Source organism: Purpureocillium takamizusanense, chromosome 1 (assembly GCF_022605165.1).
Source record: "Purpureocillium takamizusanense chromosome 1, complete sequence".
Taxonomy (NCBI): domain Eukaryota; kingdom Fungi; phylum Ascomycota; class Sordariomycetes; order Hypocreales; family Ophiocordycipitaceae; genus Purpureocillium; species Purpureocillium takamizusanense.
This window is the reverse complement of record NC_063068.1, coordinates 1475955-1499939: the sequence shown is the minus strand read 5'-3', so window position 1 is coordinate 1499939 and position 23985 is coordinate 1475955. Positions and strand designations below refer to the sequence as shown.

Here is a 23985-nt window from a genome sequence, read left to right as displayed (position 1 = left end):
TGAGGGGACGGAGCAGGCAGCTTACAGCAGTTGGCCTGCCTGCATCGTCTGATGCTTGGGCCAGACCCCCGCCATGCAGGACTTGCGCCACGATACAGTGGGCGTAGCCTCGTCTGCGGCCCCTTCGGGCGATGGGCTAGTTATACTTCCCACCGAGGGTGCTGTGGAAGGGAAGGAAAAGGCTCCGCTCGGGAAGCGCGTGCCGAAAGGAGGGAAAGCCTCATCGATATGTTCCCCGTCCGCCTCCGCAAACCCGGAGGAACTCCGCCGGTGACCCCGTCCTCCCTCCTCAACATCAAGCCGCCGTGTCGTGGGTGTCCAGGTCCCAGAGCAGACCTTGACAATTTGAGCATTGAAAAGTATACATACATCATCGTTCTTGGTAGACAGCGCAAACAAAGTCGGCCGGAAAGCTCTCGATGCACTGCACTAGTACTCGTAACTTGAACCTGACGCAAGGCGAGAAAGACTTGTCCAAACAAATGCTGGCCCGAAAGTCCTGGCCTCTCTCTTTCTTTGCCCGGGTCAGCAGCACGCCGCGCGCCATTTTCCCTTTCAATGCCTATCCCGCGGAGACACACGCGCGCGCGCCTATTCCAGGTCTTGGCCCTCACGCTGCACGGCCCCATGAAGCGTGTATCTACTGCTCTGTGGGACGGTCCCGCGCGCGCGCGCCTCTCACTCAGTGGGCGTCTTGACTGGCCCGCTCTCTTCGGTCTGAGGGCTGCGCCGGTATTCAAACTGCACCGACTTGGTCTTCTTGTGGTGATGCTCCCGGTGCTTCTTGTGCCCGTTCGCGAGCCCGTGCGGCTCTCTCTTTTGCCCCTGGTGCGGCGCAGGCGTGGTCATTGCATTGGCGTGGCTCGCGCCACTCCTGCTGCCAGTTCCAGTGTTGGCGGACGGGACATACTTGTGGCCGACATCTGGCCTCTGCAGTGGCACCACGGTCAGTCCCTGAGACCTCAAGAGTCTTGAAATGCTTCGCTCTGTGGATAGGGGCTGATGCCTGGGGCTTACCCTGAGCTGCCTCTCGCACACGCAGTCCTTACACGTGGTCGCGTGGAGCGGGTTCACGTAGGTGCCTCCTTCGCAGCGCGCGGTAGGCGTGTAGCAAACGTCCGAGAATGTTCGGCTCAGTTCTTTGGCGCAGCGAATGTAATACTTTACGTTCGTCGCGCTGTGGCACTTGTTAGCATGCATACCAGGATCCTATTGCCGCTCGCTCCCTCCCCCCGGCCTGAGCGGACCCGAGAGAATGCTCACCCGTTTGTTGCGGCACTGGTGCCAGTGGCTGCTGCCAGTGAGGCGAGGCTGGAAGCCAGCAGGATCACGACCGATACGGGTTGCTGCATGCTGGGTCCTTCTGTCGCAGGATGACTTTCCAAATCGAGAGGAATGTCAGAAGGATCGTGGACAGGTGGTCGGTAGCTCTGCGAAGTTTCTTGAACTGCCTTGTTGGTGTGCCCAATTGCAGAATTGCACGATGCCATGGCTTCTTATAGTTTTGGTTCTCGACCGAAACTTGCATAGCCTACTCTATGAGTGAATATTCTATAAGAGTGAATAGTCAAAGTGCCGCTGGCTGCTCACGAATAGTTCACTCAACGCCGCGTGCGGCGACAGAACATTGGCATGTGGTAAAGAATAGCCAAAAAAATTTCGTCATCGTTGAGCCAATGCATTGGTAAGACCGAGGAAACAGCTGCACGCCCGTGTTTCAAACGGAGACTAGGACAGCGATGGAAGCAAGAAGGGCAAGTTTCATCATGGCGAAACTCCTGGTGTGAAGCCAGAGTGTCTGCTAGGTACGTAATGGGACGCTCAGCATTTGGCGAGAGTACATTTTTGTATGAGCTTTGTTATACTTGGTAGAGCGGGCGGACCAAGACTAGCCACTAAACGACTTCCAATCCAATATACATGCAGCATTACCATGACCGCTTCTTGTGGTCAGCTGCGGTGGTGGTGCTGCACCGACGGATCAGCTCGGACCTGAATGTGGTGGTGGTGATGATGATGATGATGGAGGTTGTGGTGGTGGTGGTGGCGGAGACGACCACGACCCATAGGCCATCTATAGGTGCGGCGTGACCGCAAAGGCCGGGGCGGCCATGTCCACGGTTGGGCCCCCAAACGGCTCAGGCGACGAGAACGGAGTCGTGTGATTGATTGGGCAGCCGCGCGGGTGATGGATGGATGACTCGGACGTGGGCGGGCTGTGCTGTCCGGCTGGCCCTCGAGTGAGGCAGGATGGCAGGCAGGCAGGCATGACGGCGTCTTCTTTGACGTTGCTGGGTTCCTCCCTGCCAAAGTGGCCGCATGCAAGCGGTAAATGGGCTCTCCCTGTTGGGCACGAGGCCAAGGCTTGTCCCGCCTGTCGACCTTTCATGGCCCGGACTTGGAGTCGACGTTAGTACTAGGTAAGTTTATAGGTACACGCGTAGAAGGAGGTACGGTAGCAGGTACGGCACCTCCTTCGTACGTAGCGGTCGGCGATCAGCGCCCAACCTGCTGGAAGTTGGGAACCTGGAAACCATGTCAGCCTGCAGAGAGCCCTGGAGGGCACTAAGGTACCTACCTAGGTACGGCACTTCAACGGGCGCTCCACGGGCTCGAACAGGTTCCATGCAAACACATGCCGACCTCCCTCCGGTCCCTCAGCTCGCCGCCCGTTTTGGCCAAGGCATTTCGTCATAGCCTCCTCCTTCTCCTCCTCCTCCCCTCACCACATCGCCATAACCATCAAAGAAAAGCCTCCAAAGGAAACTTTCCACCGCTTTTAGACGTCGCCATCCGCGGCGGCCCGCTGCCTAGCGCTCCTTGGGACGCGGGAGACCCCGCCCAACACCCCTCCGGGCCCTCCCCCTCCCCTTCTCCCCCCTCCGTCTATGCATTGTGGGACGGACAATTCCCCATCGCGGCCTTGCTGCGCAGTAACGCCTTTTGTGTCCCCGTGTTGCGCTGCCCTGCGCTGCGCTGCCTTGGTTTTTCGTGACCCTCCACTCCCGGTGACGACAAGGGCTGCCGTTGACGTATGTACTACCCCTGCTCGCCCTCACCAAGGATCCGACCCCGAGGAGCCTCAGCTCAGCCCAGTTAGTCCTTGACTTGTCCAGCCTCCTCCCACCCTCCTCCACCCAAGGCCACCACCACCGATTTCCCTCTAACCGCCAACAACCGAGCCCACTTGCCTTGTCAACTCCTTCCCATCGCTTTCACCTCACTTTTGCATTTCTCTCTGCAGCCTCTACTCTTCCCCTTTGTCGCCTGGCTGTGTCTGACAGTGCGGCTTTCTCTTGGGCCCGTCGCCCTCTATCACGGTCCAGCAGCGGCCCCGTGCCGTCAACCCCTCCTCCACCAGCCTTTGACCCCGACGTCTCGCCCATCAGCCACCTCCCCCCGCCTCTCACACTTCACGGCGGCAACAAAGACTGCAGCGGCTGAAACCAACATGGCGCAACGCGGTACAAGAATGAACGAGTTCGAGGAGCGGGACTATTACCCGGCTCCTCGCCGCTCTGCCCCCGAGTTTGACGATGTCGAGTATCGCACGACCCGCGTCGCTACCAGAAGCCCGCCTCCCCGCTCTCGCTCGCGCGTGGCCACAAGAGACGAAGAAATAGACGTCCGCGTACGTGAGAGAGAGACGAACCGCACCCCTGCGTTCCTTCGCGAGGACGCGCGCCGCACCGAGGCTGGCCCCATGGTTCTCCGCCAGCGCGACGTCGAGACCGTGGATAGGCACCGTCGAAGCCCCAGCCCGGTGCGCTACCGGGAAGAGAGACTCGTCCGGCGCCCCAAGAGCGCTTCGCCCCCACCCATGCGCGAGGAGCATGAGCATCTGCGGTTCGTCGAGAGGGAACGGGTCAGGAGCCCTTCCGTCGTACGCCGCAGATCCCCCTCCCCTCTACCCATCAGATTTGTCCAGCGACCCCGTCGCTCTCCTTCTCCCCCGGCGCGTGAGCATATCCGCACCAGGATAGTGGAAACGGAACGAGAGCGCGTCCCATCTCCGTCTCCTTCACCACCTCCCCCGCCGCCTGTCATTCGCGGACCGACCGTAGAGCGGGAGGTCATTACACACTACACAGATATTGACCATGGTAAGTCTCTGCTATCCGAATCACTGGACATGCACCTAACAACACTATCAAGGGGTCTTGCGAGCGAAGCGACCAAGCCCGCCGCCGCCGCCGCCGCCTCGATCGCGCCCCAGAGAGCGTGAGACGGATATCGACATATCTTTGTCCAAGAATCGCACCGAGGTGGACATCCATCGCTCCAGCAGCCGTGCTCGCTCGAGGAGTCGCGAGCGTCGGTCCCATTACCATGACGACGACCTTGACGTCGTTGTCCGTCGCGACGACCGTCTTCGTGTAGATGATCGATCCAAGCAGCACCGCCGGGCGCATTCGGCTGCGCCGCTTGGGTCGCCAGTGGACGAAGAAGCCGATTACATCACCGGCAAGGTGGACTCCCGTGGGCGCATGGGTGAGGCCCGGGGCGGCGCAACCAAGGATTGGACCATCGTGGACGTGCCACCTGGCACCGAGCGGGTTCGGATGGACGGCATCGGGGGCGCCAGCACAGATACCACATGGTCCCGGTACAGCGGAGTGCGGCGCACGCAATTCCTTCCCGAGAGGGATGGGGCCGTTGTTCCCAGGGCGCCTTCCCCTGGCCCGACACGCGGGCGCACCAGCGTAGCCGTTGATTTCAACCAAACGACCGAAATCGATGTCGACATTGACCGTCGTGTCACCAAGAGACCCGCCCCTCCGCCCCCTCCGCCGCCAAAGGAGATGTGGACAGAAATCACCAAGGACCTTGTCGTCCGGGAGGCAATCGAGCAGATGGGCTACGAGTATGAAGAAACCAAATGGTTCTTCTACATCATGGATTATTTGCGATATGTGAGTCGTCGTCTAGGATAGGCAAGATGGACAGTATGAGAAGCTAACCGTTCTCCAGGACGACGTATTGCAGCTCACCGAGCTGTCGGATCGCATTCGTTGTGCTCGAAAGACACAGGAGATCCGGTGGGAGCGAGACTATTACGATGAGTGGGACTACCCATATCGCCGCCATCATCACGACCACCACCCCCACCACCACCGACACAGGGGATGGGACGACGAGAGGGTGCGGGAGCGGGAGGTGATTTACGACAGCCGCAGGCCGGCAAGGTACATGTATTAGGTCGATGCCGCAATGATGGCCCTGTTACGTGGTTGAGTCACCGGTCCGATTGTCGCCGGCGGTGTGTTGTACTGGCAGAGCAGTGAGCGCTGCAATTATCGAAGGTATCGATGTTCCCTTAGGAGTTAGTAGGGACCGCAAGGGCGCACAGGGTCGGTTTTGATGAGGAGTCGAGGACTGATGCAGCATTGTTGCGTCTGGACTCGGTACGTCGGGGAACGATTTACGGGTTTTCATAGCGTGTCACGAATTATGATCGAGACTATACATATCCATAGCGGGAAGGAAATGCAACGGCGCAAGATTGTCAACGCAATATAGACTGTCAAAGGACTGGTAACAAAAGAAGATGGAAAGGCTTTTGGATGTGGAATCAACTGCCGGGACAGCCGGGTGAGGTCATCCATCCATGAGCATCGACTGTCTTCTCCTCGCTTGCGCAACTGCACAGTAAAGTTGAACGTAACCGAAGCTGGCGGGCATGCAATTCAATGCAATGACACTCATGTGCACATGCATGAAACATAAAAAAGAGAGCAGCGGCGAGCAAGACAATTATGCCAGCAGCATAGCAAGGAATCGCGGCCTCGGATGCGACACAGAGGTTGCACCACCGCACGAGCACCGGTCATCGGCGGCGGAACCCCACACCAGGAGTGTGTGGATACACTTTAGTAGGGTAGCAGAGCAAGACAAGCCGGCTGCAAAATAAGAGGGACTGCGAATCTTGCGACCTCGCTCGTATTACAATTTACGGTCCTCACAGAAAGATCAAGATGCCAAAATGGCCTCAAAGTTCTATTTAACGACCTTATGTTTTGTTTTAGCGATTTTCTGCTTTAAAACGTAGGTAATACTCGTGGTGATTGATGGGTTCTAGGTAGAATTGGTAGGGATGATCGCTTTTGGTGTCCCTCTTTTTTTGCAACCCGCTTTGCAAGAGTACCAAGGCGGTTGACCTGCACTTCAGGGGGCCCCGGGTCCAATAGCTGGGATGATAGGTGGGCTGCTACGACGGCGAATCGCAGGCGGCTGAGAGGGCATTACCTATGGCGTTGGAGGCTCTGACTCAGGCGCGGCGACACCACGGGCGGCAGCCACGGCGCCGCTAGGTACACTGTAGTGCTGTAGTTGACTGGCGTTGCTGATGGATGACTGACTGACTGCCCGCCCTGCCCTCCGGAGCGGCACCGGCAATGCATGGAAAGGAGTGGAGGGTCCAGTGACGATGACCGGAACCACCAACATTGATGAGTCGCCAGCGCCCGACCTCAAAAATCATTCCCCTTCCCGCCCCTCATCAGCTTCCCTCCCGCAACGCCACCCAGTCTTCTTCATCATCTCGCTGTCGAAAGCCCCGGCGACGAATTCAGTATCCTCAATTTCTTTCTTCTCCTGAGTTGCCCTCCTCGCCCTGGCACGTGCCCCTCGATTTCTCCCCCGCCATTAACCCCCCCCCCCCCGGCCCTGTCACCACCACGCCTCCGTCATCGCTCTCCCGGTGCCCCGCCAATTTTTTTTTTATCGTGATTCAAGATGCCCATGTAAGTTGCACCGGCGACGCGACCGCTCGAGTCCCACGACCCTTACCCGCAATGGAAATTAATTGGCCTCGTCTCTTCGTCGTGTAGGCTCAAGGAACCGTGGAAAAAATACAAGAGATTCCAGCCGCTGCACCTTCCCGACCGGCAATGGCCCAACAAGACGGTCGACAAGGCCCCGCGCTGGTTGGCCACGGATCTTCGCGATGGCAACCAGAGTCTGGTTGATCCCATGGTATGACCTACCTCTCCCTTGGCTGGTGCCACGCGCGCCTTGGCCCCAGCTGACGAGCGACCACACAAGAATGGCGAGGAGAAGTGGCGCTACTTCAAGATGCTCGTCGACCTCGGCTACAAGGAAATCGAGGTCTCCTTTCCCTCGGCCTCGGATACCGACTTCGACTTTACCCGCCGCCTAATCGAGACGCCCGGCACCGTTCCCGACGACGTCTGGCTGCAAGTCCTGTCGCCCTGCCGCGAAGACCTCATCAAGCGCACCGTCCAGTCCCTCAAGGGCGCCAAGAAGGCTCTCGTCCATATCTATCTCGCCACCAGCGAGTGCTTCCGTCGCGTCGTCTTCAACAAGAACAAGGAGGACACCTTGGCCACGGCGGTCCGCTGCACGAAGCTGGTGCGAGCCCTGACCAAGGATGACCCTTCGCAGTCGGGAACCGAGTGGGCGTTCGAGTTCAGCCCCGAGACCTTCTCCGACACGGAACCCGAGTTCGTCATCGAGGTCTGCGAAGCCGTCAAGGCGGCCTGGGAGCCTTCGGTCGAGAACCCCATCATCTTCAACCTGCCCGCCACCGTGGAGATGTCTACTCCCAATGTTTATGCTGACCAGATCGAATACTTTTGCCGCAACGTCACCGAGCGCGAGAAGATTTGCGTCTCTCTGCACCCACACAACGACAGGGGCTGCGCCGTCGCCGCCGCGGAGCTTGCGCAAATGGCCGGCGCAGACAGAGTCGAGGGCTGCCTGTTCGGCAACGGCGAGCGCACTGGCAACGTCGACCTGGTGACCCTGGGCTTGAACCTCTATACCCAGGGCATCCACCCTAACATTGACTTCTCCGACCTCGGCAGCATCATCGAAACAGTCGAAATGTGCAACAAGATCCCCGTCCACGAGCGTGCCCCATACGGCGGCTCCCTGGTGGTATGTGCCTTCAGTGGCTCGCACCAGGATGCCATCAAGAAGGGTTTCCAGCGGCGTGAGAAGGACAACTTGGCCTACGATGACCGGTGGCAGGTTCCGTACCTGCCCCTGGACCCGCATGATATCGGCAGAACATACGAGGCTGTCATCCGAGTCAACTCGCAGAGTGGCAAGGGTGGCGCTGCCTGGATCATCTTGCGCCAGCTCCAGCTCGATCTGCCTCGTGGTCTGCAGGTTGCTTTCTCCAAGGTCGTTCAGAGCAAGGCCGACACTCTCGGGCGCGAGCTGCGGCCGCAAGAGATTACGGAGCTCTTCGAGCAGACGTACTTCCTCAACTCAAACCCACGATTCGGCATCGTCGACTACAGCATCATGCCCGACCGCACCACGTCCCCCGCTCCTCCGGCACCGGGCAAGACCCAAGATACTAAGGACCTCAAGCGAGTATTTGACGGTGTCATTGTCTGCGACGGGAAGGAGTACAAGCTGCGCGGCCGCGGCAACGGTCCCATTTCCAGCTTGGCCAACGCCCTTCGGAGCGTGGGCGTCAACCTGGACGTCCAGGACTACAAGGAGCATGCCATCGGTAAGGGCCGAGACGTCAAAGCCGCAACATATATCGAATGTACGGCTGCGGGCAGCAACACCAAGGTCTGGGGTGTCGGCATCCACGAAGACGTGGTGCAGAGCTCGTTGATTGCTCTCCTGAGCGCGGCCAGTAACGTGAGTGCTCCCTCTCCATGCATGCAGGGTGCACTTTGAGTAAGCCTCGCTCGACTAACCCAGCCATACAGTTTGCCTCCAGCCGACCGGGCAGCCCCTTCGTCGCCAGGCGCGTTAGCGAAGGCGCCGAGGTGACGGAGTTGGACCTGAATGGCAATCCCGACGGCCCCTCCAGCGTTGTGAGCGCGCTGGAAGCCAGGGCGAATAATATGTGAGCGGGACGACACCGGGGTGTAGTTGGATCAAAAGGAACTCGTGGTTTTGTTGGCTCAGTGAAAGGGCGCATGTTGAACACTCCTATGACGCAGTAGTGATACTAGTATACCTGACGTGCCCCCCAAAATGGAGAGCTGTATGTTTTGCCAACCAGTCAAGAACCCGTGATTGATAAAGGCGCCTTTTGCCGCTGGATATGCGTTCGAATTATTCACAAGTTGCGGTGGTCACGTCAAGGGCACTGCGGGGAGCGCACCCGAGGATGGTTCTAGCATCTCTGGTTGCCATGGAAGCAGTGGGGACAATTGAATTGCGACGGGGTACAAAAGCAAACCTCGAGATAAACATTTACGTACAATGAGGGATTAGAGCCACTAGTAGTATACGACATCGAGCACGGCAAAAACGCTCACGGCTTCCGTGAAAATGTCCCGAAGAATTGGCCAGATTAGTGGGAGAAGATGCCTCGTGCATATTGGCTTCCCTGCGGTAGCGAGCGAGACGCAAGGCGTGCAGGGAGGGCTATTTGCGCGTTTGAGGGGGGGCAAAGGAGCTGTAGCTTCCATTCTAGGGTTGTACCTTGGGATATGGGTGGGACGCTGGGCACCTCTGCTGGGCGCCGCGCTCAAAATGCCTTTTTGGGACCGCTTTTACAGCCCAGCCTTTTAGACGGCCTTGTGGATGCTCTCTACAGACCGAGGTGTGGATGGCCCAACCCAGTGGAGGGCACGCACTCCCGCCCGGGCGGTGGCGAGGCGACTGGCGGGGAGGTGGAGGGCCGGGAGACTCTCGTCGTTGATGAGGCCGCGCGCCAGTGCGTATGCACGCAGTTAATGTAGTGTATGACGCAGGCGTGATTGGCTGTTTGCAGAACCCATACTTCGTATACCATTTACTGGTGCCTTGCCTTACGGGGGCGGGCGGAGAAGGGGGAAGGGGCGGCTTCGCACAGGGCTAGCCTGGCTACCTATGCGACGATGGACCCTGTGCGCATTGAACCGTTTATTTAGTAGGGAGTCTGCGAAGTACCACCTGCCCGGTTTCCAGCAACGAGGTAACGAGTAATTATTATGTTGGCGAACAGAAAAAAAAAGGCTGGCATGCATGTGTTTTTGCTGCTACGCAGCTTTGCCTCTCGCGAGCTCTGTGACGCGAGAGTACGAAATGGTGTCTCTTAGGCGTACGTTTTATTGTCCTCGTCTCTACGGATAGAATCGCGTGGATTCCTGGGCCGTTCCGTGTCTCGCTGGTGGGTTTCACGTGCGTGTTGCATTGCCGCACCCCAAGGCACTGCAGGTAGGTGTACCTTAGGTACTGTCTAGGTACGTACTAAGTGGCATTAGTTGGCCCAGCGACTTTTTGGCACAGACATTGGCCCCGAATGAGGAAAGAACTCTGGGGGCCTGGGCGGCCCAGGTCGCGGCAAATCCCGCCAATTTGCACAGGGTTCCAGTCCGCCAAGACGCGTAGCAAGCACCAGCTCGCGGACAGTGAATCCCTTGAAGTTGAGGGATGAAAGCGCTAATGGCCAACGCTGGGTCTCCGTTTCCCAGGTGTCGACTAGAGGGCTTTGCCCGTGATAGCAGCCCCAAATGCCCATCCTGGGAGGTGACCGCCCGTGCCCCCCCCCATCGCCCACTGTAGTAGGAAACTGAATGCAGCACATGGAGGGCGCGCTGCGGGTGGTGGTGCACGTCCGGCGGCCAGCTGGGTGTGCTCAGCTCCAGCTCCACTGCCTTATTAGTAGTACTACTACAGGTACCTTACCTTACTGCGCTGGCCGACCTCAGTGGTACGTTAGTGGATGTACCTACTGTACTGTGGCCTCCTCCCCCATCCACTCCCTCTTTTGGGTGCCGACCAGCAAGTCTCACGGTCTGCAGCACTGCCGTGAACGCGCGACACCCTGCAAGTGCTGTCCCCCCCTTTGCCGACGAACCCTCCCTCATCAGAGGTACAGCACTGTACCTGCGCCTTGGACTCGGACCTGGACCCATCCTTGGTGAAAGCGCTCGCTCGCCTCCCTCCTGCCTAGGTTCCCTCCTCTCCCTAAGCTGTCGACGCCGAGCCAAAACTTTCCTCCAGCTTCACCATCATCTTCGTCGTCATTCGCCTTGGTCCAGTCCTTTTCGGCCTCAACAGCTCGGGTCCCTGTTATACCGCTTGTTGCACGCGAAAAGACCACCCACGCAGGGCCACACCGCCGCCCACACCTCGACAGACAGACAGACAGCCGCCGCCCACGCGCCGCGCCGCCGCCTGGAGCCACCCCTCCTCGCTCCTCTGTTTTCCTTCAATCCCCCCCCCCCCCTCTCCGTGTCCACTTCCCCCGCGGGCCGACCGACTCACACAGCTTGCTCGACCTTTTTTCTTCCTCTGCCAAAACCGTTTACCACCCCCCACCGCCTGGCCGCGTTTTCGACTCCGCCTTTGGACAGCCTGCCTACCCAAGTACCTACACACACGTGCGTGCGCCGTCTTGGGGTGTCTGTCCCTCCTTTGCAAAAACCAACAAAACACCACGCACACACACGCACCAGAAGGGGTCGCCGCATGACAAGACGCTCCGCGACCCGCAATCATGTCGAGCTCAGAGATTAATCAGGTGCTCGCCAACTCGCTGTCTCCGGGTAAGTCAAGATTCTGCCCCCGCCTGGCCGCTGGCCGCCGCGGGTTCTGTTGCTTTCCCTTGCCCGCAGGGAGAAGAGGACTGAGGGCAGCGTGTGCCACGCGCTGCCTCGTCGTCCCTTATCCCAGGTCGGCGTCCATCGACCACGATCGCCTGAGCTAACGAATGGCCCTCGTTGCCGCACACAGACGCGAACCTGCGAAATGCCGCCGAACAGCAACTCCACCAAGCCTCCGAGAGCAATTTCGTACGTCCCTCCCCCGTCCTGCGGTTGATGCCACCTGTGCTAACCGACTCTTCGCCTTGCAGCCCCTTTACCTCGCGACTCTCGTCCAAGAACTAGCCAACGAGCAAGCGGAGAGCTCTATCCGGGCCGCCGCCGGTATCGCCCTCAAGAACGCGTTCACAGCCAGAGATTTCACCCGCCATCAAGAATTGCAAGCGAAATGGCTGCAACAAACGGACGACGATACCAAGAGGCGCGTCAAGGAGCTGACGCTGCAGACGCTCTCCTCGTCGAGCGCCCAAGCCGGTGCCGCCGCCGCCCAGGTCGTCTCATCCATCGCCGCCATCGAACTGCCCCGCAATCAGTGGAATGACTTGATGCCCTTCCTCGTCAAGAATGTCAGCGAAGGTGCCGACCACCAGAAGCAGGCGTCTCTTACCACTATTGGCTACATCTGCGAGAGCCAGGACTCGGAGCTGCGTCTTGCCCTCGTGGCTCACTCCAACGCCATCCTCACGGCTGTTGTGCAGGGTGCTCGCAAGGAAGAGACCAACCCCGAGGTCCGCCTTGCCGCCGTCACGGCTCTTGGCGACTCTCTTGAGTTTGTCGCCAACAACTTCAAGCACGAGGGCGAACGAAACTACATTATGCAGGTCGTCTGCGAGGCTACTCAAGCCGACGATTCCCGCATTCAACAGGGCGCCTTTGGCTGCCTCAACCGCATCATGAATCTTTACTACGATAATATGCGCTATTACATGGAGAAGGCTCTGTTTGGCCTCACCATTCTTGGCATGAAGTCGGACGACGAGGATGTGGCCAAGCTCGCCGTCGAGTTTTGGAGCACCGTCTGTGAAGAGGAGCTCTCCATCGAGGACGATAACTCGCAGGTCGAGAGCGCTGATCAAATGCGCCCTTTCTTCAACTTTGCCCGCGTCGCCGCCAACGAAGTCATCCCCGTTCTTCTGATGCTGCTCACGAAGCAGGACGAGGACGCCACTGACGACGAGTACAACCTGTCCCGCGCGGCCTACCAGTGCCTGCAGCTGTATTCCCAGGCCGTTGGCGCCAGCATCATCGCGCCTGTGCTCCAGTTTGTCGAGGCCAACTTGCGTCATGAGGACTGGCACAACCGAGACGCCGCCGTCTCGGCCTTCGGCGCCATTATGGAGGGTCCTGACGAGAAGGTCTTGGACCCCATCGTCAAGCAGGCTCTTCCTATCCTGATCTCTATGATGGACGATCAGTCACTCCAGGTCAAGGACTCGACCGCCTATGCCCTCGGCCGCGTTACCGAGGCCTGCTCTGAGGCCATCGACCCCAACCAGCATCTCCCTACCCTGATCGAGTCTCTCTTCAAGGGCCTCCTGAGCAACGCAAAGATGGCTCCCTCGTGCTGCTGGGCACTGATGAACCTTGCTGAGCGCTTCGCTGGTGACGTCACCTCCGCGGCGAACCCCATCACGCCTCACTTTAACCAGGCCGTCACCTCCCTACTCGACGTCACTGGCCGAACGGAGGTCGATGCCTCCGTCCGGACGGCTGCCTACGAGGTTCTCAATGTCTTTGTTCAGAATGCCGCCACCGAGAGTCTTCAGGCGGTTGCCTCGCTGTCCGAGCTCATCCTCAAGCGACTGGAGGACACTGTGCCGCTGCAATCCCAAGTCGTCAGTGTTGAGGACAAGATTACTCTGGAGGAGATGCAAAACAGTCTGTGCACCGTCCTGCAGGCCATCATCTTGCGTCTTGACAAAGAAATCGCCCCTCAGGGAGACCGCATCATGCAAATCCTCCTGCAGATACTCAGCACCGTGGGTGGAAAGTCGAGCGTTCCCGAGGCAGTCTTTGCCACGATCAGCGCGCTGTCCACGTCGATGGAAGAGGACTTCATCAAGTACATGGATGCCTTCTCGCCGTTCCTGAACAACGCCCTTAGCAACCAGGAGGAACCCAGCCTCTGCTCCATGGCTATTGGCCTCGTGAGCGACATCACTCGCTCCATGGGCGAGCGCAGCCAGCCGTACTGCGACAACTTCATGAACCACCTGCTCAACAACTTGCGGGTCCGTGGCCCTCTCTCCGGTGGTCATTATGACGAAACTGAAAAGAAACCCGTTGCTAACGACTTTTCCCTACAGAGCCCGACGCTTTCCAACCAGTTCAAGCCTGCCATTCTGCAGTGCTTTGGTGACATTGCTGGCGCCATCGCGGGTCACTTCGAGACATACCTGTCTGTCGTGGCTCAGGTTCTGGAGCAGGCGTCCACAGTGTCCGCCGCTCCCGAGGGCCCGTATGAGATGTTCGACTACGTCATCTCACTGCGAGAGGGCATCATGGATGCTTGGGGTGGTATCATTGGTGCCATGAAGGCCAGCGGGAAGAGTATGACCCCTCCCCCCTCCGGATGCCGGTCTACTGTACTCAGAGCTAACACTGTTGCAGCGCAAGTCCTCCAGCCTTATGTTTCGACCATTTTCAACCTCCTTAGCAGCATTGCCAACGACATGAACCGCAGCGAGGCCCTTATGCGCGCATGCATGGGCGTCATTGGGTAAGTTCCAGCAGCACTCCACACCTTCTGCAGGCAAGACTTTGACGCTGACTCTTTGGTGTAGTGACTTGGCTGATGCCTATCCCAATGGGGAGCTCGTCGACGCCTTTCGCCAGGATTGGCTCACTGCCATGATCAAGGAGACCAAGACGAACCGCGAGTTCCAGTCTCGGACGATTGAGACGGCCCGATGGGCTCGTGAGCAGGTTAAGCGCCAGGTCGGCGGCGCACAGGCCGTCATGGCTCAGACCTGACCCTGATCACGACTCACTCGCAAAGTCATGAGCTCCGATAGCCACGTCCAGCCTGCAGCCCGTCCTCCGGTTCCCTATGGCGATCCTTACTGAACGCCAAATACCCCCTCGCACGACACCGCACCAACAACGATCCTCACGACGCTTCCACGTGTATATAGCCCCCCCACGACACTACAGTAAATCCAAATACCCCCTCCACCCATGAGCATTACATTCGCCCCCCTGCGTAACGTGTGTTTCTCCCCCTCCCCACACATCCACCCCCTCATTGCACCCATTTTCCTCTTTCGAGTCTACACGGTGGAATAGAGAAGTCATGTAATGCCCCGCGCCCGAATTTCCAAGAAAGAAGCGGTGGCGACACAAAAGTCATGTAGAGAGGATTGGGAGTACAGGCATTTTACCCGCGTTGCTTGCCTTTTCGTTACTTGGTCTTTCGTGTCTATCTTGGATGCCCTTCAAGTGAACGGGCTATGATTTTTCAAGACAGGCGCGCGGCGGGTTTCAAGGTTGTTGGGCTGGCTTTTTCAAACAGAAGTGGCTGAGACCTCACAAGGAGCGTGTCGGGGAACCGGGATACAAGGACGCCGGCGAGAAGATTGATGCATAGGGTGAACTCCCGTCCACGCATTAGTCTCGAGATGTTATACGTAGAGTATCGACGAATACAGTTGAGGCTCTTACCCAGCGTGCTTTGTGCCTTGTTGTTGAATGTCTGTCTTTGGTCCCCATAAATGGAGTGTCGAGGCCATGGAGGCTACCCTGCACACTATTCTATTGGGCATTGCGGTGTGTCGCGACAGGATGAGAGCGAAGGCTGGTCTGAATCTCGCAGACTGATTCTTCAAAATGTTCACAATAGCAGGCTAGCAAAGTCCAAAGATGCGATTGATCCGCCGTTGTGTGTATAAGGAGTGGGAGTGTCGGTTTCTGTTGCGACGGATCGCGACCCAGAGACAGGCTCCGGCCTCTTGTCACGGTTGTAGGGTACAGAACGCTACTTCGGGTAGACATTAAGACAGAGATGGACAGGCATGTGATGCGACGTGTCGCACGAGAGAGGTTTGCAGACCAAAGTTGCGCTTGTTTTCGCTCTTCCATTTTGCGTGCAGGGCCACGGACGGTTCTTCCATTGCGCACTCGCTTCGCTTGCTCTACCGACGGATGATGACCTTCGCCTACTAAAACGTACGTACCGCCATTCGCCGCTTTGGGCGCCAAACCCGGGTTTCAACTGCTCTGTCGGAGCGCTACCACCGCCGCTCCCGTTTTGCCATGTACATTATCCCAGCGTGGAAAGACTTGTATAATAACCTGCCGCACGATAGAGACGCTAGCTACCAAGCGGGCAGTGAGAAGGTGACAAATAAAGAAGAAAGCACGACACAATGATAGGTAGTACAGCAAATGACGACGGCTTATGTGCAGAGGGTATAATAAGGGACATTCAAGGAAAGAACGTGATGTTGCAGACATTAGAGAGTGAGTGAGTCGACCCCAGACGATGGATGCGCGAGACGCAAGAATCGCGGACCGGTCAGGTGTGTAGAGTTATTTGGATACACGAAGGATAAGGAGATGTCGAGGGGTCCGTGCAACGGATGTTGGGGGTGTGAGAGTGAACACGAGCCGAGAAGTGGTTCTCAGACAAAGCCGGCGATCTATCCTCGGCTTTGTTGGCGCAGCGACACAGGCCCCTGGAAGCCGCTCGGTGAGGAAGCCGGATGCACAGGGTCCATCTCTAGCCCCTGGGAGTTTCGGTGCATACGGTGCTTGCGGTGAGTGCCGAGCCGCTGGTCACCCTGCAGGTACTTGCTTTTGAAGCGATAGTATGTCGGCGGGCGCGGGCGGCACAGTACAGCCATGAGATTCCGCAGAATGCTGCCCTGGCTGAACGCGCGGTAACGCTCCGATTTGGGGAACTTGTGTGAGTTGATGTACTCGCGCGTGGTCTCACCCCTTGCCATGAGGAATAGATGGTATCCCATGAGCGCGGCAGGGTAGAGGAGTTCCACGAAGGCGAGGACGGCGAGGGCGAAGGGGACGCGGAAGTGGTCAATGGCGCTGCGGAAAGACACGTTCTCTCGCGTCTTGTGCAGTAAAACCTGGGCCAAACTTGTGGCGATGAGATAGGCCGAAAGGAGAGTTGCGGATGAGACAAAGGCAAAGAAATATCGATAGTTGCGCTTGCCAACACAGTTATTGAGCCAGACGCAGTGGTGGTCGTGTGTCTCGATGCAGTTGTCGCAGAGACGGCAGTGATGTGCACGGGGCGGCCGCCAGATGTTGCACGTGCGGCAATGCTTGACGGGAACCTCCATAGCCGCCGCACTGGCCTCGGCTGACTTTATCAGGGTCCAGTCGTTGGTGGGAGGGCCCACGCGCAGAGGGTCGTCGTGCTCGAAGACTGGGGGGAATTGATGGAGGTTACGGGGCAGTATCTGGAGCGAGCGTCAGTCTCTGGCCGTCATGGAAAAAAAGTCACCTGCATAACTTACCCCCGGGTCTGAAACAGAGGCATGAACAAAGGACGAGACGCAGATATACGCGAGATAGGCGAATGTAATGGGAATCGCCGGCGAGATGTTTTCCCACAGCCACGGGGCCTCAAAGACGAAGAAGAGCACGCATGGTACCACGACAAAGAGGCCTGTCGCGATGTTGATAGGCTTGTCTTTTGTGTTTTGCCAGCGACCACCTAGGCAAAAGATGGTGTTGCCGTCAAAGAACTGGTGAACGCGGCCTGCAACAATCGCACCTGTCGGGGTGGGCGGGGGTCGCGATATCGGCCTGTTGTAGGAATCCACGGGTCGCAACTGCGGTGACGAATTCACAGAGGACAACTTCTCGGCACCCTCTGTGCTTCGAATCCGGCTTGTTGGCCCCTGATCGCTTCTTCCTGGAAGTAGGAAGCTCGAGCGGAACGAGCGAGGCGACCGAAGAGGACTCGGCGGCACGCGTCCACGGTCCTGGGAGCCCTTGGCCGCGTCGAGAGTTAGGTGACCGCGAGCCTCTTGCCTCCCCTGCAGCGGCTGAACGCTGTCCGACAGGCTACCGGTGGGGTGGTGTCCCTGGGACGGGCTCGTGTTGCCGATGGTGCGCTCGAAGTTCTCGTGCTCCGTGGCTTCCGTGCCTCGAGATGGCAGTCTCGCGTTATCGCCGCTAACCCTCCCTGGATGCGCTCCAATGGTAGGGGCGGTGACGTCCCGGTTGACGACGCTGCCGCCCAGGTCGGTTGCTCCATCGTCGAGATCGGCGAACGGCTGCTGCGAGGGCTGTACCTGCTGCGTCGTGACCGGCGGACGCGCAACATTTGCCCGATGCGCTTGGAGCTTTTGAGAGCTCATCGGCCGAAAAAAGGCATTTGAAGTGAGGGACGGGACATGGCTTCGGGAGGTGAGGCTCGGCTTTCGAGAGGGCATGGCGCTTGTTGACCCCGCGATGCCCGACTTCTTACCGGTGGGCCCGGATGAGTATCCTTTGCGAACGGCAGGAGCCGGCCATGGAGTTCTGGTAGAATTTGTTGTTTTGGCCGTCTGAGGTCGGGATCCAGGCTCGATGCTCTTGGATTGCCTTGTGGTGGGGTCGCGAGGCTTTGTTTCGCCGCCATCGTCGCTCGCAATGTCAGTCATGCGCGATGAGACTACGCTCGTGGGCCGGGATGGCCGTTTTGTCGCCGACTGGCCCTCGTTGACGCCAGGCGCCGCCGAAGGATCATCCGAGTCGGGCATTATGTCGGTGTAGTCTCTGACAGTTATGCTTTCGCGCTATGACATAGCCGTTTCTAAAGGGTGCTAAGGCAGGGCAAGAGAGGTCGGGGTTCGGCGGGGCGCCCGTGGCGACGGGAGTATAGATGACCGGCTGCTGAGCTACGAAGATCGCACGTGCGAAGTGGAACAGGCCAGTTCGAGAAGAGAAGGCGGGCGCGTCTCGCAGTGTGCCGATATTAAAACGAGTTGTATCGAGGGAAAAAACGGGTACGTAGTCGAAACGGCGACTCGAAGGCAAGCAGACTCGGAAGGCGGTGGGACGGCGGCGGGACGAAGGTTGACAGAGTAATCGAGAGAATGGGAGAAGTATCACGAGGAAAAAAAAAGGAGTGACAGCGGCGGATCCGAAGCGTTTGAACAGCAAGGTCAGAAAACGGGGAATATGATCGGGATCAAGATCGAGAAGAGGACCGAAGGGGGGGCAAGGAGACGGGAGAGGGCTAGACGGAGGCGACGGCAATAGAGATGGCGTCAAAACAAAACGAGTGAGAGATTGTGCGAGCAATCATTTCTTTTTCCCTCCGCTTCGCGGTCCGGGCGCCGGCTGTGACGGGGATCCTTGTCTTGGGGCTGGGACGACGCGAGGACTGACGCTGCGTTGTGGGGGCGGGCTGGACGATGGTGGTGAGGAGGTGGTGGTGGTGACTAGGCAGTGGCAGGCTGGCAAACAGGCAAGCAGGCCGCCTGCTCACAGGCTGAGGCGAAGGAGGTAAGGTTGGGGTCGGGGTGCCCCATGTAAGGGGCGCTGACCAGTACCGAGTCGCGTAGGGCACCCGCGTAATTTATCAGGTTAGTCGAGCAGCAGAAATTGCCAGGGCTTGGGCGGGTGGTGCTGGCCGATTGATGATCAGTCCTGGGTGTGCTCGCACGCTCCCTCCCAGTCAGTGAGTGAGATTGATGAGCGGCGTCAATGCGTCAAAGAAGGACCATGAAGCTATCGAGGACAGACAGCGACGGACGGACGAGTTGCATTTGCATGCAACATCCTAGCCCGCCTCATCCGCAACCTCCAATCGAAGAAGCATGAGCGTTTGCCAACTATACCTATACTTCGTAGTATACCTACATGCAGCCACCCGCAGCGGCTGCAACGACGCCTACGCAAAGGGACACCGGCCGTCGACCGACCACAGCACGACTTTTATGCTGACAAGATCCGTCATCCTCCCTGTCTTGCATTCATGTAGTCGAGGATCTATGATGCTGCGTCAGTGCGGCGCGTGCAGCCGCGTCCGCAAAAAGATGCCTCGACGCCCGGCACGCACAGTGAACACTTCGCCCCTTGTCGGGATGCACTGTCTGGTTTCTAGCCCGCCCCACCCCCAGTCCAACGTGCCTCAGCAGTCACCACATCGTCATAGCTTTTCCAAGTCTCTCCAATCACGTGATTTCAGCTCTCGCACTAGCATTGGCCAATCACTGGCCTGATAACTCCCCCCCCCCCAGTGCCGAAATCATGCGACTTCAATCCTGCAGTGAGAGCTCCGGCAAACCCACTTCCAGTCAACGTCAACGACGACGCAAGCTTTCCCGCAGTTTCGTTTCGTCCACCACACAAACCTGCCTGCCCACAATGGCGTCCGTCATCTCCCGCCGTCTGTTTTCCACTTCTGTGCGCCGCTTCCAGGAGCACACCCAGCAGGAGCTCCGCAAGGAGAGCCGGCGCAACCCCGAGATCATGGTGCGTCATATCCCACGTTATTCCTCGGCTAACTGGAGTCTCCGTCTCCGACACGCCCGACCGACATCGCGATGAAAATGGACCAGACTGACATTGAGGGGCGACCAGATTCTCGGCGGTGTCATGGTTGCTGCTCTCGGCGGCGCTGGCTTCTACTTTGGTGCGTTCCCGCTGCCGAATCCTCAACAGCTACAGCTCGCTTCGAACCCCATCGGGTAAGACTCGAGCAAACACCCAGAATGCTAACCGTCTGCTCTCTTCAGGTCGCTCGCCCACTCAGTCCACGTCCGAGGCCCCCGTCAAGATCGCCCAGGGCGGCATGCCCTGGGAGAGCGACGCCCAGGGCAAGTACAAGTACCATCCCGGTGGCGATCCCAATGCGGAGCCCCGGGACGCTCCCAGCGCTCTCAACGTCGTCGTTGTTCCCAACGTCACCCTCCCCAAGGAGCTGCACGACAAGTACAACAAGTGGGGCAAGGACGGTTACCCTTGAAGTCATCTCAAATCTGTCTGCTGTTGAGCTGTGCCTTGGGTGGAAGTAACGAGACGTGGTTGTTGGGGACTCATTCATACGATAGACACCCGAGAAGAGCGGGACATGATGAAGAAGATGGGACGGCTTGTCACCTGTCCGTGTAGATGTACTGTTAAAGCTGGAGCTCTAACATTGATTCATGTATGATCTGCGACGATGGCGCACCACCAAAGAGAAGACGACATCTGTCTCTCTTGGTCACATTGAGCTTGGTGGCTGTGATGTAGAAACCTTTGCGACATGCCGAGACTGTACGGACAGTTAAAAAGAGTTACTAGCCTACGCCATGCTATCCTGTCCATGAATGGGCGCACCATGCCCATCTCTAGCTGCTACAGCAGAAGGCATGCTTTGCTGAAACGTCTTCTCGCACCAACCTTCCTGACTGCGCCAAACAAACTTCGTGGTCGCCTCACACGCCCGACACTCGAAAAAAACTCCTTGTACACCCAGACACTTAGCCCACTGACGAACAAAACTCGATTCCCGCTGCGCAAGATGCATTTCGAAAGCAAAAAGGCACTGGGAGCCTCAGCCGCCAGCTACCGTCCGCTTACCCAGCCAGCATCTCCACCTCCTCGCTCGTGAAGCCAAACAGGAACAGCAGGTCCAGCAGGCTCTCCCCGTTGAGCCGTGCGTCTGCCTCCATCTGCACCCGCGGCTTCGCATTCCAGGCGACGCCCAGGCCGGCCTTTTCCAACATGAGGAGGTCGTTAGCACCATCACCGACGGCCACGACCTGCGCGAGGTCAATGCCCTCCTTGGCCGCGATCTCGACAAGGAGATCGCGCTTTCGCTCCTTGCCGACGATGGTGCCCGTCGTCTCGCCCGTCAGCTTGCCGTCCGCGATGACGACCTCGTTGGCGTAGGCGTAATCGATGCCCAGATCCCCGGCGAGCCAGGTCGTCAGCGGCTGGAAGCCGCCGGAGAGGACGGCCGTCTTGACGCCGAGCCGTCTCAGAGCCTTGATGAGCTGTCGCACGCCCTTTGTGACTTCCAAGACTGGTCGCAGGTCCTCGAAGACGGCCGCATCAACGCCCTTGAGCAGCGCAACGCGCTCCCGGAAGGAGGCATCGAACTCGAGCTCGCCGAGCATGGCACGGTGCGTGATCTCGGCGACGCGGGCCGCCAGGTTCGGCGGATCCTTGATGGTATCGGCCATGAGCTCAATCACCTCCTGAGTGATGAGCGTGCTGTCCATGTCGAAGACGACGAGGCGCGGGTGGCGTCTCCAGACCAGATCCCGCTGCAAGGCCACGTCCACATTCCACTCCTGCTCGAAGCGGTATATCATCTCGTGCTTGCGCAGGTCGGACAGCGCGAGGTACTTTGGCGACGGGGCAGGCGCGAGCGTCAGCTCTACAACGCGCGGGTTCTCCGAGCTGTCCAGGCAGCGATGCGACGAGTGCGGCGGCTCGGCGCCCTGAGGCTGGGGGAACGTGGACATGAGGTGCAGGAAGGAGGTGATGCACAGCGGGGAGATGTACGATCCGTAGAGGTGGTCGAGCTGTTCGGACTCGTGCGTAGGCGGCTCGAGCGGGAAGGCGTCCATGTTGGTGGTGGGCGCTATGTTGGCCGGGAGCGACTCGTTGCTGTCCGAGAGACCGCCGGTGAGGCTTCTCGCGGCCGCCAAGGGCGAGCCCCTGTCGGCGGATTTGTAGAAGAGCGTCGCGACGAGGCGGTCCGTGGGCCGGCGGCCGGCGGGCGCGCAGTTGGGGTGGGAGAAGCTGTGGCTGACGCCGCTGTCCACTATCGTGGGGGGGTTGTCCTCGGAGGGGATGCCGTTGAAGGGCATGATGGGCCGCGCCGCCGAGGACGGCGACCCTCGGTGTGGGCTGACGGCGGCGGCGGCGGCGGCGGCGGCCGGGCTGATGTCCTCGACGACGGTGTCGATGCCGTGGTGCGGCTCGGGCTGGCGCGGTGGCCTGTACTGCTGGTGGTCGCTCAGGTACGAGCTGCTGCGCATCGTCGTCGTGAGCTGCGGCCGCGCACCGGCGGCGGCGCTCTGCTTGGGCGGGCTCGCGACGGTGTCGGCCATGGTTCGCTGCGTGGATATTTGCCGGCCCCGTTGTTCTGTTTCCTGTGTGCGGGAATGACTCTTTCTTCTTTTTCTTTTGGTGATGGCAGTCCCCCCCGCGGGCTGATGACGGGCCAAGGGGCGGGTTGTTGGTTCGTACCTAGCTGATAAGCGAGCGCGGAACCCTGGCACGTCCCAATCCGTCTGATGTCACGGGCGGCCGAGCGGTTCTGCGCAGCCAGATCGTTCCCGCACGCGCGCTCGTGCCGTCAGCGTCCAAACAATTGCGAAACAAAGAAAGGATAAAGAATCCCCTTCAATGTCCGTCCGGAAGCGCGTCCCCTTTGATCGTGTTTCAAAGGAAACTCAACTCCAATCTCGCAGATATGACGGGCCGAGCGAGCTTCGACGACGGGCTGGCAGAGTTGGACGAAATTTCGCACTCAAAGTACTTCCTGCACCGCTTGTAGGCCGGCCATGCAGCGGGCGGTGGTGGGCCCGCCAGCCGTTGGGACCGAGAAGCCTGGAGAGCCTTCCTGGAGCAAATGAGGCGGCTGGCGTGGGCCTAAACAGGCCACTTGCCTGGCCGCCTCCAACCCCCGTCGAGAGCACTGGAGTCGACGGACCCCGGCCTGTCAGGGGCACATATCTTGGCATTCTCAGGCGACTCGACTCGCCCATCAACAGAGCCCTGGCTGTCTGAGCTCCACAGGTGGGTGGCCGGCCGCCGTATCAAGCGAGAGGAACGGCGTCATTCTCCTTGCTGGATCTGGATGCTACGACACCTCAACCTCATCATCCACCGTAGTGATAACAAGTCCATGGACGTAGAGTAGGTACGAGATATGAAGCACAACCACTGAGTTACCTACTAAGATTAGTCGGTAGCAAGTGCGCTGTCGGGCGTGCCACTGCACCGCCCTGCCATATGATGCCAAAGGCATCGCATGGCGGCACAGCTCTAAGAGTGTCCTTCTTTCGCTGCGATAAATCCATGCCTCCAGACACATGGCAGCGACATGGTAGCAAATCCTCAGCGTCTGGCTTGCGGTGTGTGGCGGGGAGTTAGCTCCGGGCCAGCGACAGCGGCGATGGTAAAAAAACACCATGAAAGTCTGGAGACATTCCCACCCCCCGCCACAGGCTCGGCCTCTAACGCCGGTGCACCCGCAATCCAAGGGCCGCGACGGCAATGAGGGGACACAAATCTACAGTGCTTACTCACCCACTCCCTCGGAAGCGCCATTGCTGCACGTCATGAGCCTCCTTCCTGGTTGGAGAGGCACGGGCTGACGCCAACCGCCCGCCCGCCCGCTCTCCCCCCCCGGCGCTCGGGAGGCCAGACCCTCGCCGATTGCCGCCCGCGCCGATGTCCCGAAAGGGCGCTGGCACGTTCGGAGCCTCGTCACCACAGCGCTGCACGCCAACGTGACGCGCGAGGGATGCTTGCATTGTACGCACAACGATGCCTTCCGGCAAGG

General features: G+C 59.0%; 7 protein-coding genes across 8 annotated transcripts; 4 read left to right on the top strand and 3 right to left on the bottom strand.

Annotated features, from left to right (window-relative positions):
* Nucleotides 1–678: 678 nt before the first annotated feature.
* Nucleotides 679–1490, bottom strand: JDV02_000500 (uncharacterized protein; the record flags this gene model as incomplete). Its single annotated transcript, XM_047981315.1, has 3 exons — nucleotides 679–930; nucleotides 1018–1177; nucleotides 1264–1490. The coding sequence occupies 3 exons, from the start codon at nucleotides 1488–1490 to the stop codon at nucleotides 679–681; spliced, it is 639 nt and encodes a 212-aa protein (XP_047837273.1).
* Nucleotides 1491–2728: 1238 nt separating this feature from the next.
* On the top strand, nucleotides 2729–5571 carry JDV02_000499 (uncharacterized protein). Of its 2 annotated transcripts, XM_047981314.1 has the most exons (4): nucleotides 2729–3032; nucleotides 3101–4103; nucleotides 4156–4913; nucleotides 4972–5571. In XM_047981314.1, exons 1-4 carry the CDS (start codon nucleotides 2889–2891, stop codon nucleotides 5197–5199), a joined length of 2133 nt encoding a protein of 710 aa, XP_047837272.1. In that variant the 5' UTR covers nucleotides 2729–2888; the 3' UTR covers nucleotides 5200–5571. The 2 variants fall into 2 exon arrangements, with proteins under 2 accessions (XP_047837272.1, XP_047837271.1); XM_047981313.1 differs by having other exon boundaries at nucleotides 2729–4103.
* Nucleotides 5572–6469: 898 nt separating this feature from the next.
* LEU4 (2-isopropylmalate synthase) lies at nucleotides 6470–8988 on the top strand. The gene is made up of 4 exons (XM_047981312.1): nucleotides 6470–6743; nucleotides 6831–6975; nucleotides 7045–8622; nucleotides 8694–8988. The coding sequence occupies exons 1-4, from the start codon at nucleotides 6736–6738 to the stop codon at nucleotides 8835–8837; spliced, it is 1875 nt and encodes a 624-aa protein (XP_047837270.1). The 5' UTR covers nucleotides 6470–6735; the 3' UTR covers nucleotides 8838–8988.
* Nucleotides 8989–10944: 1956 nt separating this feature from the next.
* Nucleotides 10945–15225, top strand: kap95 (karyopherin Kap95). The gene is made up of 6 exons (XM_047981311.1): nucleotides 10945–11468; nucleotides 11656–11714; nucleotides 11777–13756; nucleotides 13832–14075; nucleotides 14136–14244; nucleotides 14309–15225. The coding sequence occupies exons 1-6, from the start codon at nucleotides 11420–11422 to the stop codon at nucleotides 14496–14498; spliced, it is 2631 nt and encodes an 876-aa protein (XP_047837269.1). The 5' UTR covers nucleotides 10945–11419; the 3' UTR covers nucleotides 14499–15225.
* A 305-nt stretch (nucleotides 15226–15530) lies between these two features.
* On the bottom strand, nucleotides 15531–19079 carry ERF2 (Protein S-acyltransferase). The gene is made up of 2 exons (XM_047981310.1): nucleotides 17000–19079; nucleotides 15531–16942 (listed from the first exon to the last, which is right to left on the bottom strand). The coding sequence occupies exons 1-2, from the start codon at nucleotides 18230–18232 to the stop codon at nucleotides 16163–16165; spliced, it is 2013 nt and encodes a 670-aa protein (XP_047837268.1). The 5' UTR covers nucleotides 18233–19079; the 3' UTR covers nucleotides 15531–16162.
* A 634-nt stretch (nucleotides 19080–19713) lies between these two features.
* Nucleotides 19714–20916, top strand: JDV02_000495 (uncharacterized protein). Its single transcript, XM_047981309.1, has 3 exons — nucleotides 19714–19952; nucleotides 20061–20112; nucleotides 20216–20916. Exons 1-3 carry the CDS (start codon nucleotides 19728–19730, stop codon nucleotides 20443–20445), a joined length of 507 nt encoding a protein of 168 aa, XP_047837267.1. The 5' UTR covers nucleotides 19714–19727; the 3' UTR covers nucleotides 20446–20916.
* Nucleotides 20744–23015, bottom strand: SER2 (Phosphoserine phosphatase). Its single transcript, XM_047981308.1, has one exon. It carries the CDS (start codon nucleotides 22523–22525, stop codon nucleotides 21041–21043), a length of 1485 nt encoding a protein of 494 aa, XP_047837266.1. The 5' UTR covers nucleotides 22526–23015; the 3' UTR covers nucleotides 20744–21040.
* Nucleotides 23016–23985: the final 970 nt, after the last annotated feature.

Bases quoted from the DNA above. Each gene is read 5' to 3' on its own strand.
- JDV02_000495 (XM_047981309.1), top strand. From the start codon at position 19,728: ATGCGACTTCAATCCTGCAGTGAGAGCTCCGGCAAACCCACTTCCAGT. The intron at 19,953-20,060 runs GTGCGTCATATC...AGGGGCGACCAG, and splicing joins GGCGCAACCCCGAGATCATG to ATTCTCGGCGGTGTCATGGT. The intron at 20,113-20,215 runs GTGCGTTCCCGC...TGCTCTCTTCAG, and splicing joins CGGCGCTGGCTTCTACTTTG to GTCGCTCGCCCACTCAGTCC.
- SER2 (XM_047981308.1), bottom strand. From the start codon at position 22,525: ATGGCCGACACCGTCGCGAGCCCGCCCAAGCAGAGCGCCGCCGCCGGT.
- kap95 (XM_047981311.1), top strand. From the start codon at position 11,420: ATGTCGAGCTCAGAGATTAATCAGGTGCTCGCCAACTCGCTGTCTCCG. The intron at 11,715-11,776 runs GTACGTCCCTCC...TTCGCCTTGCAG, and splicing joins AAGCCTCCGAGAGCAATTTC to CCCCTTTACCTCGCGACTCT. The intron at 13,757-13,831 runs GTCCGTGGCCCT...TTTTCCCTACAG, and splicing joins ACCTGCTCAACAACTTGCGG to AGCCCGACGCTTTCCAACCA.
- LEU4 (XM_047981312.1), top strand. The intron at 6,976-7,044 runs GTATGACCTACC...CGACCACACAAG, and splicing joins AGAGTCTGGTTGATCCCATG to AATGGCGAGGAGAAGTGGCG. The intron at 8,623-8,693 runs GTGAGTGCTCCC...CCAGCCATACAG, and splicing joins TCCTGAGCGCGGCCAGTAAC to TTTGCCTCCAGCCGACCGGG.
- ERF2 (XM_047981310.1), bottom strand. From the start codon at position 18,232: ATGCCCGACTCGGATGATCCTTCGGCGGCGCCTGGCGTCAACGAGGGC. The intron at 16,943-16,999 runs GTAAGTTATGCA...CGCTCGCTCCAG, and splicing joins CCTCTGTTTCAGACCCGGGG to ATACTGCCCCGTAACCTCCA.
- JDV02_000499 (XM_047981314.1), top strand. From the start codon at position 2,889: ATGCATTGTGGGACGGACAATTCCCCATCGCGGCCTTGCTGCGCAGTA. The intron at 4,104-4,155 runs GTAAGTCTCTGC...AACACTATCAAG, and splicing joins CTACACAGATATTGACCATG to GGGTCTTGCGAGCGAAGCGA. The intron at 4,914-4,971 runs GTGAGTCGTCGT...ACCGTTCTCCAG, and splicing joins TCATGGATTATTTGCGATAT to GACGACGTATTGCAGCTCAC.